This window comes from Anser anser (genome assembly GCF_964211835.1).
Source record: "Anser anser genome assembly, chromosome: 1".
Lineage (NCBI taxonomy): Eukaryota > Metazoa > Chordata > Aves > Anseriformes > Anatidae > Anser > Anser anser.
Window position 1 is genome coordinate 95,433,521 of NC_139720.1, and position 22,246 is coordinate 95,455,766.

Consider the following 22,246-nt stretch of genomic DNA (forward strand, 5'->3'; position numbering starts at 1 on the left):
TAAATTCAGCCAAAGGAAGATGCCCAAAATGAAGGGATGTACATGAAATTGATTTCTAAATTGATTTCTAATTGATTCCTAAATTCTGTTTAGGAATATACCTTAACAAGGGAAACCTGCTAAGCTGTCACTCCAAGGAAAGGGATAGGAGCTCATATCAGAGTACACATGAACGCCAAAGAAGAAATGATAACCCACGCTTTACTCATGTAAACTTCCAAACCAAAATAATTTTGGAAAATTAGTCCATGGCCTCCTGCTTCATTGCAATGAATAGATCATATGGTATGTTTTCCTGAAAATCAGCAGAGCAAAGCAAACAAGAATTGTGCCACAAAGCACGATTATGGTTAAAGTGCCCAAGTCTCATAGCCTTCTCAGAACTGCTCAAGGCACCACAGCTGAATTTACGGGGGCAGACAGCCAGACACACACAGAAACAAATGACTGTTTTCGTGCCCATGAGCCCCTCTGTCTGTGCAATAAGTTGGAATAATCCCCCACTTCCACAACAAATCAAGGCAGGTAAAAGAAATGACTGACACAGCGTTATCATAGAAGAACAGTGTCCTGGTGGAATAACAGCAACCAAAGGTCGGCAAATAGAGCCCTCCTTCACTTGAGGGGATAACAAATACTATCATCTTAGTCCATGGCAAGTGACCATAAACATGAACCAAAGTCATCAGCACTTCAACATTTCATGCTTTACCACTTAGCATTACAAATAACCTCTTCAAAGAGAACTTACAGCAACTGTGCTAAATCCCAGAGAAATTGTGTAATTGATAGAAAACCAGAATACACAGTGGATATGGTTAAGGGCAAAGAAGGGGGAGGTGGAAGCAGGGAATTTTCACTACTAATAAACAGTATTTGCCTAGAAACTTCACTCACCATCATGTCTTGCTTCTGATAGGAGAAAATGCAAACTGTTAATCAAGGATTTGCAACTCTACTCTTGCAACTCTACTATTAAAAAAAAACAAAAAACACAAAACTTCAACCAAAAAGCATGGGAGCATCTTTTAAGAAAGACTATGTTGAAATATTTGCACTGAGGAAACCTTACGCTATTTAACCATTGGAGGAAAAATAATCAGAAATTCAGGTTCCTCTCTGTTTTATAAAGAACATAGCAGAGATTTGCTTCTCTGCTTGAAGAGGTATTTTAAGCAGGGTAACGAAACTGCATCTTCACTTGGATATAAAGTTCTCCTGAGAAGCAAAAAAAAAAAAAATCCTATACATCCTTCTTTTCCTTTTTACTGACCAGTTTCTATCATCTTCTCTTGTGCTCAAAAAAATTTTCCTGCTTCCTTCCTGCCAACCCAACTTTCCAGCCTCTGATCATGCCTACCTCACACTTGTCTCTCGTTCCTGTTTCCCTTACATTTGTTTATCCTGTCCTGAGGAGGAAAGAAAGGTTTCTAACTAAAAAAAACATACATAGGAACACAAGAAACAAGCAAATATCTGTTTTTAATATTTACTCAAAAGTGGTTTAAACAATAGCTTAATTTATAACTTTATTAGCTTTTGGATACACAATCTATTTTGTTTTGTATTAAACTAATAGCTAATGTTGGTAACCTTTTTGTCCTGAACAGTTACAAAACTGCAAAATGTATTATTTATTTAAAATAAATGACCACCTTGAAACAGCAGCCCTTTGCTGAAGTTTGCTCAATTATCTGTAGGTACAAAATCACTTCCATTTCTATTGCGGAGGATATTTAGATGCCAAAGAGAGTTTTGAGGTCAGCCAGGGTGAGCTTCGAGGTTTCCCCTTTGCCTGACAGCACCTGCTGGGCAAGCCCCTTCTTCCTGGTCTGGAGTTGCACAATCTTTTCTTCTACTGTTCCTTCACAGACAAACCTGGAAATACAAAGCCTTATCACCTCAACTACTAGGAAGAAGTCACAGTTTATATAACACTGACAGTTCTCCAAGTAAATTTCCAACGGTTTGCCTCACTTAAATATTAACAGCCTGTTATGTGACTGACAAAATGTACCTGTCCAAGGAAAATAACCATTCTCACATACAGAGATTATCACGTTTCAAATAAAAGTCTAATGAACTTTAGGCCTCAACTTTGGCTATCTAAAGCAACAGTAATTTCATGGTAAATTCCTGTAACGACTGTCTGATAACAGATTGCACCTATTATACTAGAAGTACTGTACACAAATTGCTATCTTGGATTTCAGGTACTTTCAATTTGTGGATTTAGAGTAACTAAGCTAGCTCTTTAGTATTTAAGATTACAGATGCTTTTCCTAAAAGCCAACCTTGCCACTTGCTACAAATAGCCTATATTTTTACATTACTTCTGTTAGAAAGGTCCAGGCTTGGGGAGCATGGTGGCTACCTCTAGAATGACAATGAAAAAAAAGTCAGTAAGCACTCAAAAGTGCTTATTCCCGTGAGATCCCCCACCATTCTACAATGCTCAGTTATCCCACCCCTGGGCAGCTCCAAATTGCTACGCTTCATTCTCCAAGACAGATCTACTCAGAGAAGGTAGGGAAAAAGATGTGAATACTCCTAAGCAAAAGAGATGTAAGACCATTTCTGCCCCAAGCTTTTTTTTTTTAATTATTTATTATATAAACCACTATAACCACTAAGACCAAGAAGTTTGACATTTAATAGCCAGACGAAACATGCCTCTTCCTATATCGGCACTCAACCCACAATCCCACTATTAGATGTTGTGCCTAGCCTCAGGTAGGGCAACAAGCCCCAGACGAAGGTCATTTTACAAACTGACGTGAGACAAGACAGTACATGAGCAGCTGTGGCTTCATTTACTACTAAGGGAAGTCCTGACCTGTGTATCACAACATCCTTCTGCTGCCCCACTCGGTAAATGCGGTCACATGCCTGGTCCTCGAGAGCAGGATTCCTACAAGAGAAGAAACAGCTCATGTAAACTCCTAGGCTATGTTCAGGAACAACTGAAATATCAATGCCTTTGTGCTAATCCCATCTGCCTGCCTCCAGGACATCCTGTTTTCTTCCTCTGTAGAACTACAAACTACCTCAGGTTTACTAGCTTGATCACCAATATTCACCCCAACCGTATTTCCTTTGCCCAGAGTAGTAGTCACTAAAAACACCACACAAAATCAGCTATCTAAATTAGACTACTGATCCATATAGACTTGTATGTCTGACCAATAGTTAACACTGCCAGAAAGTTGAGTAGCTGGTGAGGAAAGAGGAGAGTGAAGCAGGAAGGCAGTTACAGAGAATAACTTCCATATTGTAGAAATATCTCCTTAATGCTGCTACTGAAGTGTCCAGTTTGTGTACTGAAGGACATTACTTTGCTTTGGAGGTTCCCATATGCAACCAGGAACTGAAAAAGAAAAAAACCCATGCAGTTCTGGCTGATGAGACAGCGTAAGTATCGGGAGTTTATATGCACTATTTTCATAGCCCTGTAAAACCCCAAGGTACACTAGCTATGCCTGATTACTGACAATTTTCAACACAATCTATTTGTTTCAAGACAAATTCCCTGTAGGCATTATTGTACTTTTTTTTTTTAATCAGTGCATGAAATTAAGCCAGGGACTGCTAAGTCCCCCTTGAACTGACAAGAGTATTTTGGAAGAAGGTTATAGTGAAAACACTTTTCTACAAGTAATCATTAGCCCTTACTCTCCGCTAAACACTCAACTTCCTACTCAGTTACATCAGAAGTCACAGTACACATGGTGAGGAAGAAAGTAGCACACCCTACATACTTCTTCAGAGACAGAAATTTTATTTCTCTTTACCAATGCATGTCAAGGAGAAAGAGGTGGTTTCCTCCTGTCAAGTTCAAGCCAACGCCTCCAGCCAGCAACGAGACCAACATTACCTTCAAAGGACAAAAACAGAGTTAATTTAAGGAGCCTGTCTTATGTCACGTTAATTTGAATTAAAGATCAGACCAAAGGATCTGTTTATCATATTTATATGTGTATTTTTATTACATGTTTGGAAGTTTGCCAGATGTTGCTTGAGGAGACACAGATGCCTGGACAATGAAGTTACGGTTCTAAGAGAGGCTAGCCTACCCTCCCACATGTATTATCCAGAAACATTTTTACAGGCTAGAGGAAGGACTGGAAAGTTCATTCTCTCTCCATGCCCCACTTAAATGACCAGGTGCTCTGATGACATCCTCTTGCCAACAATGGCACCAAGTAGCACCAGCTGTGAATTAAGAATCACAGTTTCTTAAACACAGTCAATTGGACTGAAATGGCCTGCCACTTATTTACCTTTGATGTCACATAACCTAGTACTAGAGAAAGATGAGTAGCCAGAAAGGGATTATGGCAGAAGATTCTTGTTCGGCAGGAAAAAAAGCTTATCAGTTAAGGACAGCTACATTTGCAATATACATTTACTGCTCAATTTCATAGTATGTTAAAATGCTCATCTTCTTTAAGGACTCAGCTATTCATATAGCTTACAGAAATCTTCCTTCATTTAAATTCAAAGGTAGAAAGATAAAAAGATCTGTTTTGTGGATAGCAGCTTGTTTAAGATATCCAGAGAAGAAAATAAGCTAATGTACAACATACTCCCCCTTTCAGTCACAGATCCATCCTCAAAGAAGACAGCCTGTCCTGCCTAGATCACAAGGATGTCAGTGTTCAAATGAAGGTGTACCATTATGAACAATGAATTTGGATTCAAACTTCAGTCATTTGGCAAGTTTCCTTCCCTTGGCCAAAGTTCCAGACTAGAAACTATTTTCAAGAAGAGCCAAAACACTGTAGTTCATCAGTATTTAAAAAAAAAAAAAAAGTACTCAAAGGTAGAAGAAATTTCTATGAGGTCACTTTATTTGGAAAGTATGACCTATGTCCCATCCTAATCCCAATCTTTCTATCCTTATATAAGGGTGAGAAATGCTTTTGTTAATTTGTCTTCATTCACAGATTCAACTGCCATCCTCTCTTCTCAAAAAGATTACAGCCTGGCCAAAGATACCTGATGTGCTGAAAAACAGCAAGAAAACCTTAGAGGTTCCTTGGCAAGCAGGGGAACTAAAGAAAGAGTTGCACTCCAATTGCACTTCCAATGCAGTGACGTGAGTTGGAAACAACCAACCTGTTCTGAGTGGAGCTAATTGGCCTCATACCTTACACATTACTCTCTGTAGCAAAAACATCTTTTGAAAAACACAGAAGATTTGGACAACCCTTGTACCAACTTTGAAGCCAGATGATCTCAGTACAGAACACTTAACATCAAAAAGAGCTTGTCACAGCTGCTCCTGGTCATTGTAAGATATACATCTGTTTTTACAGCTACCCCCCTTTCCCTGCTGATCTTGACATCTAGATATCCAAGTGAAAGTTGTTCCCGTAAATCAAATCACAAAGTCAGCTATCACAATTGCTAGTAACTGTTTCGCTGCCTCGATTCCATACCTGAGGCCCCTTGGGATTGTTATTGAACTCTTCTACCACATCCATTCTCTGTTTAGGATTGACAGAGCCATCCAGGATTGCATACTTCAGCCCTAATTGCTGGAGATGCACAGCCACAACTTTCAACATGCTCGTCCACTGAGACACAACAACACTGGAGACAGAACAGGGAGGTTAGAACAAGCTCTGTGTGAATTTTAACAGTTTGGTTACTGCTGTGTCTCACCCAAGAGGAGACAATGACACACGCCCCCTTCCCCATTGCAAAATGGACACAGGAATTCCTTCTCAATTCAGAAATAGACTCATCTCTTGGTCTAGTGATACAACCTTCTGTTGAAAGGCTAATAACCTACAACCTTGAGACAAGGTAAGTCTGTCACGTTTGCCACTATTTTTGGATTTTGTGTTGCCACCCATCAATTTCAAGTTGCATTGTTTTCCACAAAATGAATCAGCAGGAACACCAAACTTGGATTTCCTGAAGTCTCACATTCCTCACATCTTTCAATAAGCAGTTTGGAAGGTAGTTAACTTGTTCAGTAACTTTTTGTTAGGTAACCAAATTAACGTTGGTGTTCCCAATCTTATGGTAGGGATGCTTTTTGGAAGAGATTTTACTCTTCCTGCCCAACAATGGCACAGGCGTAACTACTTTCCAGCCACACACCTTTAAGTGCCTTCTACACTGTTTAACAAAAACAAGCAGAAACAGCTGCAACAGTGCATGCAGTCTGGCATGAAGCAAAAGGAATACAAAGAGAACTTAAACAAGTGAGAACTGCAGGCTTTCAGCAACACCTAATTCCTTAATCAATGTGTTCCAACCACTACTTTATTCTACATTTTTTTCTGGAGGCGGGGGAGCAGCAGGTCAGCATTGAGGACCAACGTTGCTCAGCATGACCAAGTCCTTCCAAATTCTGGTTTTGGTGAGTCCTCCTGGGCCTCAAAGCCTGAAATTCCTCACATACTCCCCTATATTTATGTTAATCTACTTCTCAACCTACCCTCTTACTTGTTCTTAGATTTTTCTCACAATCAGCTTTTAAGTACTGCAGTACTGTCACCATGTCACTGTTCTGGAATTTTGTATTCAGTTGTTTTGAACTGTTTCTAACACTGTCAAAAGACATACTTCTCTCAATTACTACGGCTAAATAAAAGTGCATGTATGCTAACCTTTTCTGAGATTCCGAGTGACTCCGAATAGTTTTCAGTTCAGCCAAGAGGTGTGCTATCTGCAAGAAAAAAAGTCAGTCTGCTTGCTATCATAACCCAGCTCATGCTTGGCTATTCTTCACTGAAACAGAAAGTGATAAACAGAAAGTGATCAAAGTAACTCTTCAACTAAAACTTTTGTGCTCAGACTTTCAAGATACTTTAACAGCTGTTACTAAGAAATCAAGTCATACAATCATGTTTTACAGAGTACAATCTTTCCATGAGAAGCCAAGTTACTTCTACTTCTCCAGCTGCTGACATCCCATTTTCTTTAGCTTTTCACAAACACTACACTCTCACACACATGACTTTCTGAACTTCTGTGGAACAAGTCAGTGTTCAAGATTTCCGGTTGGACTAGATGATTTTGGAGGTCTTTTCCAACCTTAATGATTCTATGATTTTCACTGACGTTATGTCAGCACAGTCAGGTTCTCACAGCTTTATAAGCACCCATCAAACTTCTGATTCCACCTAAACTGCCAACTTAGCCCAATCTTCAACTGGCATGGCGTGACATTTCATTAACAATTTAAAAGGAAAAGTGCTGAAATCAAGCTTCTCAAGGGAGGTCAGAAAACCAAAATACCTTAGTGCTCTCCCTGGTGATTTCAAAGAGATCTGTTTTAAAAGCCGTGCCATTGAGGTAAACTGTTGACTTGGAATCAGGATTCTGGAGCTCAGACAGGGTCAAAGCACTAAGCTGCTCCTCAATGGAGAGGGAAAGGCCTTCACTGGTCAAATTAGCTTGGTCCAGAGCCTGCAGGAAAGAAAGCAATATAATAAGGGATTACAGCTAAGCCTGAGACCAAATTCAGTACTGATCTAGGGTCTCTGCTATGTCTGCTGAGGTCAGTAGGTTTGAAAGAAGATATGCTAGGCAATATGAAGACAGAACCATTAATAAACACTACTTGGTCAAGACCAGCAGTCCCTTTATCCCCATACTCTGGCTCAGACAGCAGCTTTGTAGGGAAAGCCTACATCCATTTTCTGTTATATGGTCTCCTCAGAATCACCTAGTTGCATTCAACATTTGTAGGATTTAAAGATGTTTAATTTGTAGGATTAAACCCCTGCTTGCTTCCTTAGTATCTGGACTTATTCTACAGCTGCTTTATATGATAAAGAAACAAACTCCCAAGCGATTAGTCTACTTGATGCAAGGCAACTTCAGTCAAAGCACTTACAGAGCTCAAGCACACACAAGCCACTGAACTAGGCTGTACTTGTGGACTTGTGCACTTTTCAAGACAAGATTAAGATCAAGACTTTTCCTCTTTTTTTTTTTTTTTTTAGTATTTGCCATTAAAATTCTATTTATGTATTATTTGATCTGAAATAAAGCTGTTTCCAGAGCTTCCCACACAGGTCACTCTGGGGAACCCTTCAGTAGGGTGTATGCCCATCTACAAACCTTTTGGGCTATAAAATGCCTCAGTTCACACACCCCTAGATAAGTGATCCAGCAGTGTTAAAAAGTCCATTAACTTATACAAACACTTAAATTACCCCCTCCATACCACAACTACTACAATGCAATGTAATTACCACTTTCAGTAAGGAGAGATGGCAACAGCACTGACGGAGCCTCAACAGCATGGACAAGACATGGACAGTACTTGAAACTTGGAAGGCACTCTGTGAACTTGCTAGGAATTCCTTTTGACTGCCCCCAAAGTCTTGTGCAACTGCCAAGGAAAGGAGAACATCAAGAGCTCTTGGAGGCATTTCCAAGCACTGCCCAGCCACCCCCAGCAAGAGTTTCATCAATAAAAAAAGAACCAACAGGCAAGCTAATACTTGATTTAACACAGGAACCCATCAGACCCCACTTTCAAAAAAACCAAACACCACCAACAAATCAAAGTATCATATACCTTATGCTAACACTGACACCTCTTCTCTGAGCAATTACACCTCTGCTTCAGAAGGGGACCCAGGGAGGTTAAGAGATTTTCCCAGAACCACAGAAGTGGGAACCTACCTTTCGAATGCTGATTCAGTCTGTCTTCAGTCACTACGTACCATTATGAACAAACTTTGATCATCGTTTTGGCATCCCTTGAACCAACCATAGCTTCCTTTACTACCCACAGCAAACTGACCAACTGGCAGACTCAGATCCCTCAAAACTTAAACAGGAGCTCCCAAAACGTTAAGCAGAAGCAAGTTTCACAGGTATAACTTCAACACTTCAAACCCAAAATCACTGTGGCAGAATTCTTCCTAACATCAAGGAAACAGCAAAACATTTGCCAAACAATTTCTAATTCTTGACCCCACATGGCCAGGTCTGGTCCTCCTCCTTAACTGAGTCACTTAAGAGTCACTTCTGCAAATGTTTTCACGGTAGGGTATGCGCAAACCTTTCTCAAATGGGTTACCCCCAGCATACTCTCTGCCCTCATGTTTCTGCTCTTGTCTCTTTAGGTAGGACTGCAGCGTTGACCTGAAAAAAAAGGCAAATACTGGGATTTACAGCAAGAAACAAGGCAAGAGGAACTTGAACTTAACAAGCAAGCTGATGATGCATTAAGGTAAGGAAAGTTTCATTAATCATTTAGTATGTTTCTCTTACTCCGTTAAACTACGTTCCTCAAGTCACACTGAGTTCTGTTCAGTAAGATCAAAGGAAAGCTCCATTTTGGAAAACATAAGGGAAGTAAGTCTGATCATCATAATACCCCAAGTATAATAGAAGCCAGGGACCAGAAAAGCTGTGGATGCCCCATCCCTAGAAGTGGTCAAGGCCAGGCTGGATGGGGCTTTAGGCACCCTGGGCTGGTGGGAGGTGTCCCTGCCCATAGCAGGGGGTTGGAACTAGGTGTTTTTTGAGGTCCCTTCCAACCCAAATCATTCCACGATTCTATGTTTGATAAACAGTCAGAAAGGAAAAAAGAAAACCCTTTGTTCAAAAGGTCTTCTCACCTAAACCAGCTTTACCTTTCTAATTTTTCACGAAACAGAAACAAAATACCTCATCTCTTCTCATATTCATACCTGGATCTTGCAAAGAGCACATTGTACACAGACTGTTCATCTGCTGAAAGTTTTAACCGATGCAACTGCATACTACGCTGTGGCAGAGATACCTGAAGGAAAAATACACAGTATCAGTTGTATTTAGTGCAAAAATCTTACATGGCATCACAAACACCAGTGTTCAATACAATATTTAATATTGTTTTCAAAGTCTTTAACAAAAAATCATCTATGATCAAAATTGTTCATACAAATGTAATTATGACGTGACATAGATATCCACAGGCATTTACTCCTCCTCAACAGGCTGCAGTAGACTGGAAAGCCCATCCATTAACAAACTCATGCATGTAAAGGACTAACTGGCTACTGCAAGGAAAACGATGGGATGATTGTCTAGTTCTTACCAAGGGCTTTCCAGCTGAATCCAGCTGGTCTTTAGTTCTCCGTAATAGCAGGGTCCTCGTTAAGAGGCTTAGCCTATCTCCTCCCTTCTTAGTGTTGTTATCTACCTGGTATTTCCACACCTTGTATTCATCAAAGGGAGAGCAACGTAGAAACCTACAACAGGAGGCAAGGAAACATCATACCAAGGAAAGAGAAGTTCTTTGCTTTCTCCTGAGTGACCAGAACCAAATTCTTTGCTTTTCAAAACAAACCATCCTCAATTCAGCTAGGAGTAGTAAAACACTTCCAAGTTTAATGACAGCTAAACTTTTGCTCAAAAGTCTTACCATAACTAGCACAGTTAAAGCAATTTTCTGGTTCTGTATCCATCACTACTACTAAGCTCATTAGGTCTCAAGCATCACTATCAAATAAAGGCCATCAAGAAGCACAGGCACTTGCCAAAAAGCATATTCGTATTTCAAAATCTCGTACCTCTTATTTGAAAATTAATTTCAACTATACAAAAATTAATTTCAAATGCAAGTTTTCTCTGATTCTCCAATACCCTTCATTATCTTTTCCCCTCAGCATTGAGAGTTTAATCTGTTTATCATTTTTTTAGAGAAGTTAGTTTTCCACTCTTTCCTTAAAAGCCCCAAGAGCGTAACACTCTCTTTAATAAGACCCTTCCAGGCAGCCCTAGTAGGAACAAAGCTTACTGCACAGAACTTCTGTTCATTAAAGTAAGTTTTGTAGTTATTCATCTTGGTAACACAGGAGATCTAAAGTAATTTTCCCTTTGTCCTACGTAAAAGTAGAATAGCTGCGAACAAGAGCAAAACAAACATGGTCAGGTTTGTTTACTGCCTCAGCCACAGCCTTTGCAGTCCAGTGCCTGTAGTGGTAATACAGCTCGATCCACAATCCCTTGTATCATTGAGACTGCTCGAACTTAAAAACAACTTCAGCACTTTGTCATTGAAGAATCACTGGGATAGGAAGCCCATCCATGTGCCTCACATGCCATCACCTCACCTCAGAAGAGAGTACATGTCCAATAAGTTGTTCTGTATTGGTGTCCCAGTGACAGCCCATCTGGCACCAGCTCTCAGCTTGCACACAGCTATGGAGGTTTGAACCTTTGGATTTTTAATATTGTGAGCTTCATCCAATATGACTCGAGCCCAATCTACCCTGAGCAGGGGGGAACAGGGAGATGACCCACTCTGTAAGAAAAAGCAGACTATTTATAACCCAGAGCAATTACCTCGCCAGGCTCTCTGAAGAGCCACATGCAAATATTTTTTCCAGAAAGAAGCCTTCTCCTTTCACTGGTCAGCAGTAATCTGAGCTCTTACTGTAACAGAAGAGATACTTCCAAAAAATCCTCTCTCCAAAGCTTCTAAGCCAAAGAATATATTTGCCAGCTCATGATGCCAATTTCTAGTCTTTTGCCATTTTTCTTTCTTTTAATATTTTATCTCCTCTTCCTTCCCAAGAGGCATTCCGTATCAGTAACATTTTGCTAGGCTGTGACAAAGAAACATATAATTATTCTACTGGGGCATATCCTGTACTTGTAAATACAGGATCTCTCTACAGCTTTATAGGTGCCACCTTTAGGTTTCAGGATTTCAGAGGACTGTCTGCTTTAAGAACTACATCTGGATCTGCACACAGAGGTAGGAGGCAAAAATACCCAGCAAGGGACTTTTCTACACCATGTAACCAAGTTCAATCAGCATTCAGCAATCATCTGACTGTTTTCACAGCCTAGCAAGTACACTGCTGTTCCTTCAAAAATACAGCATGCAAGATGCCTCAGGGTCAGTTCAAAGTGACTCAGAGTGTGACAGATTTCTGACAGTTTAAAGGGACGTGAGTGCTTCAAGCAGCAAACACCAAACAGTGTTCCTCCATGGTCTTGCCTCAAAGGAGGGTACAAGATTCATCACTGCACTCTTAAAAATACATTTAAATACATTTCAACTATATTCCACGTAGCGCATTCTGTATTCCTACTGAAATGATTTCTTGTATTTCTCTGTTTTCTTTCTGCACTTCGTAACACTTTCTCTCATCACTTTGTTTTTATTGTGCAACCTCAATACGGTACTTATGGAAAAAATTTCTTCAGCCTACTGCTCACTGTAGCATAAGGTGCTCCTTCAAACAATAATGGCTCGTACCAACTCTGAACAAAAAGGTTAAAGCAATCCTTTATCAACAACACAGCTTCTCACCCCCACATCATGGTCCTCAGCAGGGACTTCCCCCTCCTCTTTGCTTGTGGGAACCTCCTTGGAGAGAAGGCTGTAAGTTGTGACAACAACATCATATTCAGAGAGCCTGCATAATGGAAAAGAACTAATCAGGAGCAAGAACAAATCAGGAATTCAAAGCAGACAAGACGCACGCTCAAGGTTTAAGAGTTACATAGTTCTACAAGAGCTAAATGCAGAGTTTTACAGAAAACTGAACTTCATAGCAAGTCAAGCAGGAAGGACAGATTGTCCCCATTTTATGCATACTGAAAGTAGATGCAGTAAGCTCAAGAAGATGGTTAAAAGTCAGTGGTACACAATGCACACCACATGAGGTAAACACTACTCAGAATGCAGCACCTAGAAAAACTGCTCAGCATGGCCTGAAGAGGTGTAGAAAGCTTTTGGATCTACACATCTAGCTGATAAATATAACCACAAAGCATGAGCATGGAAGAAATTGCCACTGAATCTCTGCAAGCAAGAGATGGGTTTCAGAAGATGTATGCTGTGTTACCAGGAGCAGCAATAGCCTGCAGCAGAACCACGTGGCATTTGTACAGGTCAGAAAGGTTTTATACATCCTGAGAGCAGACACCAGCCTGACATTCTATATCCTCTCCATTTCCATCTTCATGTTCTTCCAACATTCTACAGCCACTGACTTTCAACTCTCGATGTACAGTCTCTTGCTAAGTAGTGTTTTACTTTTCTTGGTCATGTTTACAGTTTAGCACTTACACCTCTGCATGTTTATCTCGATTTGGCCCATGGTACAAATAGACCCTCAGTTTTCCATAGCCCACATGTCTGTCAATCTCTTTCTTCCAGTGATGGATCAAGGATGCAGGACAAATGATTAAAGTGCTGTGTGCAGGGATAACAGTGGAATCTGGAGGAAAATATTGCAGGCAGATTTTAGTGTTTTCACATTAGACTACAAAAATGAAATTTTGGGTAGTTACTACACGAAAATTTTCCTGTGAGCAGTATGTGAAGCAGCTATCTCCACTACGCACTCCTGGGGACTGTTAGTTTTGGGAGGAAAACAAAAAAACTCTGCTTAGGGACTAAAGTGTCACTTGATATCCACTCAGAGTTACGCTATAGATCTGAGCAAGTCATTTGGATAAACTGGAAGATTAAAAGACAGGAACTAACTTGAATCTTTTCTGAGAATACAATGCCAAATAAATGCTTCTTTTTTGTTGTTCTAGAAAATTGAAATGTCACCATTTTGAGCCATGTTTAAACAGTAACAACAAAACAAGAACCAAGCACATCGTCAATCAACTTGGCAAAACAGGAAAAAGCAGACCAAACATGAGGATGGAGACAGTAACAGGTTGTTGTTTCAACTATCTTTCTTAAAAAAACTCTAGCTCCTGTATCCATAGACAAGAAAAACAACCTTGTGAGGGGATAACAAAAATAAATAAATCACAGGGAGGAGAGGAATAATCAGTCTAAGTCCTTATGCTAAGAAAGCTATGCAAGCATTCAACTTTTTTTCAAAACAGCATATGCAGTTTTTACCTGATTCAGGAAAACAGCCAATGAAAAATGCCCACACTACAGAAAGTAACAAGTTGTAAAATCCTACACACCCAGTGGAAGAACAAATACCACTGATCAAGAGAAAGGCTTTGCAAGGGAGTGCAGTAAACATTAATTCCAATGGAATTTTCCTACAGAAGGGAAGTAAAAATGGATAGAGATTGTTGAGGAGTCATTAACCTCTATAACCTGTACCCACAATGCTTTAAGTATTTAAAACGGCACCACATCATAATGTATGTATTGTATGACAGAAACAACTCTGTACCATTTTTGGATAGCCACATTTCTAGCTTGTTGTTTCTTTTCTCTGTCTTCAGCTGCTTCTGGGCCAGAATCAGAGCAATCATCGTTAGAGTCTTCCCCAAGCCCATGTCATCAGCTGGAAGAGAGACACAGAAGTTATGATGACCTGCAGAAACAAGCCTGCCTACGCTGAAGTAGCTATCGCAACAGAAAATGCCCTGGACAATTGTGAAATCAAAAATATACATCAGGGTACCATTTAGTAAGGAGTTAACAGCTATAGTCAGTCAAAAGGCAAAGAAAAGCAAGCCCCTCGGCATGCCTACAAAATAGCTAGTTTTTGGCCTCAGAATAAACTATCTACCAAGCTTTTGCTGCCACCTATCTGCCCCCCAAAATGTACTTTCCCATTCTGTTGCTTACCCAGAATTCCTCCACACGGCCTCTGACTCTCCCTCCAGAGCAGCCATGCCAGGGCTTGTTTCTGGTGCAGCAACAACGGAACCTGAGAGAGTGAGAGGTGGATTTGAAGGAAACATATTGCAAAGTTCAGACACTTCTGCTTTCTGTACCAAATTGCACAGCTGAACTGTCCTACTACAATCCTACTAAAAGAAGTTTGCCTACTTTTCCCACTTGGACAGCGACACCCAATATAATCAGGAGATCAGCAGTACCATAGATCAGTCTGGGCAATGTTTTAGTCACAACACCATCCCAGACTCTCACAGCACTCTGAGGGCAAGTGAAGGCAGCTTTTTCAGGTGGAAAATCCACACAACACTGCCATGCTCACAACAGGCATCACTGTCAAGCAGTGGGATTGAAAAGACTTCCTCTTTTCTCACAAAGTTTAAAAGCCCTACAGACTCTGAAGAGGCAGTAAGGGTGACTACATACCACCACTATACAATGTTTGACGACTTTCCCCAGCACTGAAAAAGTCCCAAGTGCATCTGACAAGCGATGCAACATACACACATCAATGCAACATCTTGTAGTGGCACGTGCCTTGTGCAAAACCTCAGCTACAGATTCTGCACCACTGGACAGATCAAGAGCTGCTCTCTGGCAGATCAGAACTGACTACCATGGAGTCCATTGGGTTCCATGAACTTGATCATCTGCAAATACTTTTAAAACACTTTTTTATAGCTCACTGGGAGACCTATCAGAGAAAGGAACAATAGCAAGGTTCTCAGATAATCTGTTTCTCAACAGAAACCTGCCTCTGCTCTGCCCATCATATAGAAATGTTGGTGAATTAATTGCTTTGTCTTTGCAAAACAACTTCATTCAAGCACTAAATATTTAAAAGACACCATGGCAAGAGGTATTAACATTGCTATTTTCTATCTACAGCAACTTCATGGATGGGAAGTAATTAGACTTTCTCCCAACAGGTGTAAACTGTCAACCAATTTAAAGCATGAACGTTAAGGATGCGCTAGGGTATCACTCTGATGTTGCGCTTCATGATGAAGGTGACAAGACACCTCCGAAGTTCAGCAATGCAACATTCTCCATCCTTGCCAACTCACCTTCAATCCAGGGGGATCTTCAGCTACCGTCTGCTCTGTTGGACAGGATTCTAGAGATTTGTGAAGATGATTAATAGCATCACTTGTGGCACTGTGTACGGCCCTGAGTCGGTCTTCTGTCATTCTTCCGCCATACAGATTCTGTACACCAGAGTTCACTGAAAAGATACAGTATTATGTGTGTGATGTTTACAAAGCCACCTCCCCCAAGGAGATGTAGCATCTCAGAGACTGATCTCAGTGGCTACAGATGCCCAGGGGGCAGTATGCAGCTCAAAATAACAAAAAAGGTTTAGTACTGTCACATATCCACAAGCTGCAGGTTTCTGTCAGACCTAGTCTTCCCCAACGTTTTTTTAATGAACAGGCTTTCTGTACTTACTTCCAAAACCGTGGCTGCAATATTCACTGGAGCCCAAAGCAACAGCAGCAGAAGGGTGACTGTGCAAGCCTGAAGAGGTCCCAGCTTTATGATCCCTGAGAGGCAGCGGTGTTATCAGCTTTGTACCACCTGGTCTGCCAAACGGGTTAGGCAAAGGTTCCTCACAACAGCCACCGCTCGCACCATCCTCCCCTTAAGAAGAAAGGAATTCAGGGTGAAAAGGTTGCACAGTGGACCTTAGAGCCTTGCATTACAGCCCAAAGAAGGGCTTTCATTTAGCCCGATGGTCTGCTTGAGAAGGATGGTCTGCTTGAAAAGGTTGCGTGGTCACAGTGATTTAACAGATGGGTGTTACCACATTGGCTGAGCCACCACAGCTGTTAACATGCACACAGTTAGCCTGCTCCTACTTGGCAGGCAATGCAGTTGAGCACAGGCCTCAATGTATAGCTTATACCAACACGGTAAACTCTGCAACTGTGACTAGATTAACACATACACAAGGAAAGTTGTGCACACCATTTCCAGTGTCCCACTGTTCCTGCTAAAGACATCTTTCTTGACAATTATTTGGTCAGAAAAAATGATCAAAACATCATGCAAGAACAAATGGGCCAAGAACTCTGAGCTGTTCCCTCCCTCCTGCAAAAGTCTTTCTTGCTTAAAACCAGATCTGGAATAAGGCATCAGGACTGCTTGCTGTGTGGTGGCCCACGAGGGGCTGTTTTCTTGCTAAAGACCTTCAGTTTCCAGAGCTGTCAAACTAGACCCTTTCATCAACACAACTGATACTATGATCACAGAGCAACTCTGCTGTTAAGGTGATGGTGCAGGCAGCTCAACACAACGCCTCTCTGCCCCAACCAATTGATACTAGTTAACAGAATTCAGAAATCACATTACAGGAATGGCGCACTGGAAGTTGCTTATCTTGTACATGCTAACTTATGCGCTCAGACAGAGCAGCCAAAAGAGACCTTCTGCATAAGCAGCACGGTTCCATACTGCAACAAAGTGGAATTTAACCCTTCACTGGCAAGTTCTCAGAGGAACGCCTGCCTCAGTCATGCAGCCAAAACTGGGAAAAGAAGTAGTCCTGATGATGGGAGGAGCCTCTTGGGAAGTCACCACCCTTCAGAGGAAGTGCTTGAGTTGCGCCATTCATTTTCCTTTCCTTCTTTCACAATTAACACATTTTTTAATCTTCAATGAATCTCAACAGACAAACTTTATACAAGTCACAAACCATATATAAAGGTATGCTATTTTTCCCACAGTATTAAAAACTATAGAGAAACAAAACATTTTGCAAAGTTCTGGTTAAAAAAAAAAAAAGCCTTACCTTTTTCAGCAGTATCTGTTGTTGAAATGTTAAGAGCACTCAGAGCAGCTTCCAAATCCTGCACTTGCTTTAATAACCGTTGCCCTTTATCTGGCAGTACTTGGATGTTCACTGTAGCCAATGTATTCTGCAAAACAACAACAACAGAAACCAAAAGCTGAATGTGCTTTACCAAGCTTTCTGCCAAGAGGAGAACAATCAAGGAGTCAAGAGTTTAAAAACACTAATCTTATACCCCAGTAATTCATATTTTGATACAGTTCTACAATCTCCAAAAACTTTTAAGTACTGTTTAATGCAATTAAATAGTCTTTTAGCAGAAAATAAATTAATCATTAGTATACTTTAGAAAAGATAAAAAGGATGCAGGCTCCCTCCCACCGTTTTATGAAACGGGATGATCAGGTAGTCAAGAGATTCAGACAATCTTAACATCTCTCAAAGCACCTGAAGTCCAAACTACTTGCACGTTTCTATACAGACAGCTTGTTTATTTAATCTTAGTGTGAGCTTTTGTGGCTAGATCACTCTTTATATGCAAGCTCATGAGAAATAAATAGTCACATTACTTAAAAAGGTTAAGCTTGTTGCACAGTTTTACGTCTTCCACAAATTAAGTACAAGGCAGACACATAAATCATCTCATACATGGGTTAAAACAACTAGCATGTGCCTACACTTAATTCCCTCCCTTTGTCCCACCCTTCCAAATACTCCAAGTATTTCAGCAGTTCTGTTGTCAGGAAATACTCTGATTGCTGTCACGAGTGAGGGAAGTCACTCTGAACACAGAATGAAACAAAACAAAACAAAAAGGAATAATAGGTGCAATGAGTCACCTTCTTCTGCCTCAGCTGGACTTCAAGATGGTTGCGAAGAGCCTTAGGGTCCTGGTTTCCTTCCACGTGAAGCGATGCTGCAGCTCCTGGCAAAGATGTCTCCTGCATACTCTTGCCTGATGCTCCTGCAAGAACCTCTCTTGGTTGCAAAGCCTCAACTGATTTCTCAGGTTCATTTTTACCTGATGAGGAATAAACAAGTACTACTTCATGACTGGCAGGAACTTCATCAGCAGGCTGTTCCAGCCCTGGCCTGATTTGTGTCTTAGATGCTGCTGCTGCATCTCCTCCTTGCTTCAGGAGAGCATGTTGTGCTGCTACTTGTGGTACTATTGAGGAAATTGCATTTTCTTTAGACAGTGGTTTCATCTCTCCATTCTTCCCAATGTATTCTTTCTCTGTGTTTTTTTTATCCCCACAGCTTTTTAAACTTTCCTCTCTGAGCTGTTCTTTCTCTGGAAGCTTGGTACTTGTACTTTGCTTTCCAAGACTTACTGGCAAGAGTTCTGATCTCCCACTTGGCTCTTTCTCCACATATTCAGGTGATTTCTTGGATTCCCTACCACTTCCTCCATGGTTCACTTCATCCTGATAAGTATTTTTCCCTTTCCAAGCCTCAGAAAGAGTAAGTTTAGATTCAGACACTGTGCTTTCCTTAAGTTCTGGATCACTACTATTTCCCTTGGATTGTTTCTTCTCAGTTTTCAGCCCTTCTAGATGTTCTCTCTCTGTGGAGGAATCAGAGGTTGACTTCTTTTCTTCATGCGACACCACCACACTATCCTTCTCCACGTCGACTCCTTTTCCTTTACTTTCCTCTCCATTGCCTTGCTTACTTTGTTTCCAGACTGACTGTTCACAATTCTTGTCTATCACTTTGAATGGATTTCTTTGGCCACTGGGATTGAAGAGAGGTACTTTCTTGGGCTGTGATTCTAAGTTTCTGGACACTTTGGTAGCTTTTGGATCCTGCAATATACACAAGCGCTAACATTAATTATTAAAACCTGCTAACTATACACACAACACAATCATCTTAAGCAACACTTCGTTCTCCATGAACATCATCTTTCCTATCATTTTAACAGGAATAGGATAAACACTTTCCAAGGAAAACAAAACTGCTCTTTTTCCTCCTGCATTTGCCATTCCCATGTTTTTTGGGAATCAAGTTCCAACATCACCATTCTTAAGATTATGACTGGAAATCCAACCCAAGGGTGTTTTTTTGTTTGTTTTTCCCCAGACTGGATAACAGTGATTACTTCACACAATTTAGGAGTATGAAGTCACATTTGGAAGACAACAATCCAATATGCTTTTCAGCTAGAAAATACAAACTCTCCCACTACATAATCTCAGAGGTGACTATAATAGACAGAATGAAGTCATGTTGAAATAACCTGATACTGTAATATAACTGAAACATTCATACCTGCCATGGGACACTTCCACACCATTTCTTCCCATTCAACTTACTGTTAACGCACCGGTAAAACAGCCTACAAAAGAATAAAGCAAGATTTAAACCAAAAGAGACAATAAAGGAACTCTAATCATTCTTTAAAAATTAGCTTGCACTGAAAACATCACAAAGATGACCACTTGATCTGCTCTTTACATTCAGACTTCTGCACAGCAAAAAATCATGAACATTGATTTTCTTATAATAAGCTTTGTTTTGTAATAAGCTATTTTTGTAATAAGCATTCTCTGGATTAAGATTCTTAGGGCTTGGGGCTTTGTTTTTGTTTCAAATCTTGAAATGAAAGCTGAAGGTGTAGTGGTAAAAAATTGCTGAGATAAAAGCAATATGTTCAGAGCCTCCAAAATCCCACGATTTTTAGGCACAAGAAAATAGCTACTCTTTACACTACACAGGCCACTTAATCTTTAAATCATCCAAGGAACAGACTTTGGAGAACTTTTTAAAATCTGCAGTCAGTAATCTGAATTACAGTAATCTGAATTACAACTGCTGAACTTGATGCGATCATCATGAAACTTTGATGAACCCAACAACAGAGCTATATTCAATTCTTTTAAAAAGAAACATTAACTGATCACTCAGACTTGTACCACTGAATATCACCACTAATAAAAATAACAAACATTTAGAAACATACCAAGTAAAGGCCTTAAGGCTGGACAAAGTTTTTCAGTTCTGCAGGTCAGCCATCACCGCACAATTCCAAATGTTCAAATCTATACAACAAACCTTGGTTTCCAATTTGTGGAACTTACTGGTATTCATCTCTGTCCTGCTGCTGAACCAGGGCTTGCAGTTCCACCATGTATCCCTCATGGATCAAGCAGAAAGAAGCAGGAATACTAAAAAGAGGAAAGGAAAAGGGGAAGAAAAAAGAACACGAGCCAACAAAGGAAGAGCAACAGTGGAAATAATTATTTGGAACAAAATACTTGGAGAGTCTACTCAAAGACAATTTGGCAAAGAATACAGAAGTTTAGAACTGCTGACATAGCACATTTTCCTAAAGCCAGTCATCCAGTGTTAATGCTTCCTCACTTAGTTTTCAGAATGTAAGGAAAAGGACAATACTTTTATACAGGAACTATCAACAAACTCCTGTCTTGGAGGTATCCTCCGGCTGCTAGAATTCTCTGCATTGCCTCAAATCAGAAACTTGCCAAACTCTAGCAGCCAGAATCTGAAATGTAATCTAAAAATCTGCAACAGACTAGTTTTTAGGCTGTTTTCTCTACTGACGACAGAAAAGTCTACAAACTCAAGAATCCTGGGGCAGCTGGGGATACTACATGATAATCTGATTCTTCTGTATGTTCTTTGTCCTAACATCTATTTATGCACAGATGAAAAACCTTAATTAGCACTTATCTAAAAGCAGATCTATGCAAAGAGATCTATAAACAAGACGGTTGATAAAATTAGAAGAGAAACTAATTCTCTAACTACGTGATCTGGTTTTGATGAGATGCTCTTTTCCACAAGGCACGCTTCTCTCTGTAGAAGAGAGAGGGAGGTCAGACAAGCGTTGTTATGGGAGCCCTGCCTATCTTTCACAGTGCCTGTTGCAACGCTGTACTCAGCCCGCTGACAGGACTCATAGGGACTACTGTGCGCGACCACTACGCGTCCCTGCCCGTTCCACCGCCACAAGCGACCCCCAACCCACCCCCCCTACCCACGAGGCCCTGCACCTACGGCGCCGGGACGACGAAGCCGCAGGCGGCCGGGCCCCGCGCCCCGCACACGTAGAAGCTCTTCCCCTTGTTGGGGCCGTCGCGGACGCCGGTCTTCAGGAAGCAGAGGGAGCCTGCGGGGCGGGACGGGAGCGGCCACGGTCAGCGGGTGAGGGGCCGGAGCCCCTCCCAACGGCCCCCCCCGGACCCCAACCGCCCCCCAACCGCCGCTCACCGTGCTCCGCGCACTCAACCGCCTCCATGGCCGCGCGCCGCCGCCGCACAAAGCGGCCAATGCCGGGGAGCCCCCTCGGAGGGCCCGCCCAGGGAGGGGCGCTCCGGCTGCTCCCCGCCTCCCTCACACGGCGCCGTTGCTCTGTGGGGAAGGGGAGGCCGGGGCTGGCGGCGGCTACCAGGTCTTCCACCGAGTTCAAAACGCTTTTAAAACAGTAACATCTTAAAAGAGTTTCAAGTTAACAGCAGTCTACACAAAGATCTTGGTCCATGAGAAACCGGATTTTTTTTTTCCCTTTTGTATTTAAGATGGCGAATACAATTTTACAGAGTGTGTGCATTTCTGTAACTGCTGCTTTTGCTAATGACAAGTAGAAAAAATTACTCCAGTAATAACAATTACGGAGAGGTTATGATTTGATTAGCAAAAATATTAACATTTATGCTAAATACTGGATTAGTGAAATGAACGCTGAGAGCCCAAGTCAGGCATGGCACAAGCTGTTGCAGCTCCACTGACCTGCCTGAAGGCTGAGTTTGGCCCAGTGCCTCTGTGAAAAACGTGCTTTCTACACAACACTAGCGATGATTTTGTGCTTTCACGAGTGCCTTGGAAATTTTTGCTCCTCAATACACTCC

General features: G+C 41.2%; 1 protein-coding gene across 2 annotated transcripts; it reads right to left on the reverse strand.

The window, feature by feature from the left end:
* Positions 1-1,459: 1,459 nt before the first annotated feature.
* On the reverse strand, positions 1,460-21,899 carry TTF2 (transcription termination factor 2). Of its 2 annotated transcripts, XM_083820327.1 has the most exons (23): positions 21,609-21,891; positions 21,396-21,507; positions 20,456-20,542; positions 19,647-19,713; positions 18,212-19,180; positions 17,373-17,499; positions 16,031-16,222; positions 15,649-15,806; positions 14,531-14,612; positions 14,130-14,243; positions 13,046-13,196; positions 12,284-12,389; positions 11,076-11,266; positions 10,058-10,211; positions 9,669-9,760; positions 9,035-9,117; positions 8,217-8,356; positions 7,255-7,425; positions 6,624-6,682; positions 5,442-5,595; positions 3,792-3,874; positions 2,837-2,911; positions 1,460-1,878 (listed from the first exon to the last, which is right to left on the reverse strand). In XM_083820327.1, the coding sequence occupies exons 1-23, from the start codon at positions 21,634-21,636 to the stop codon at positions 1,737-1,739; spliced, it is 3,537 nt and encodes a 1,178-aa protein (XP_083676453.1). In that variant the 5' UTR covers positions 21,637-21,891; the 3' UTR covers positions 1,460-1,736. The 2 variants fall into 2 exon arrangements, with proteins under 2 accessions (XP_083676453.1, XP_083676454.1); XM_083820328.1 differs by lacking the exon at positions 21,396-21,507 and having other exon boundaries at positions 21,609-21,899.
* Between the last annotated feature and the right edge of the window lie 347 nt (positions 21,900-22,246).

Excerpts from the sequence above, each read along its gene's own strand:
- TTF2 (XM_083820327.1), bottom strand. The coding sequence starts at position 21,636 with ATGGAGGCGGTTGAGTGCGCGGAGCACG. Across the intron at positions 15,807-16,030 it reads TTGCAGCCACGGTTTTGGAA|TGAACTCTGGTGTACAGAAT; the intron begins GTAAGTACAGAA and ends GTATCTTTTCAG. Across the intron at positions 14,613-15,648 it reads AAGATCCCCCTGGATTGAAG|GTTCCGTTGTTGCTGCACCA; the intron begins GTGAGTTGGCAA and ends TCACTCTCTCAG.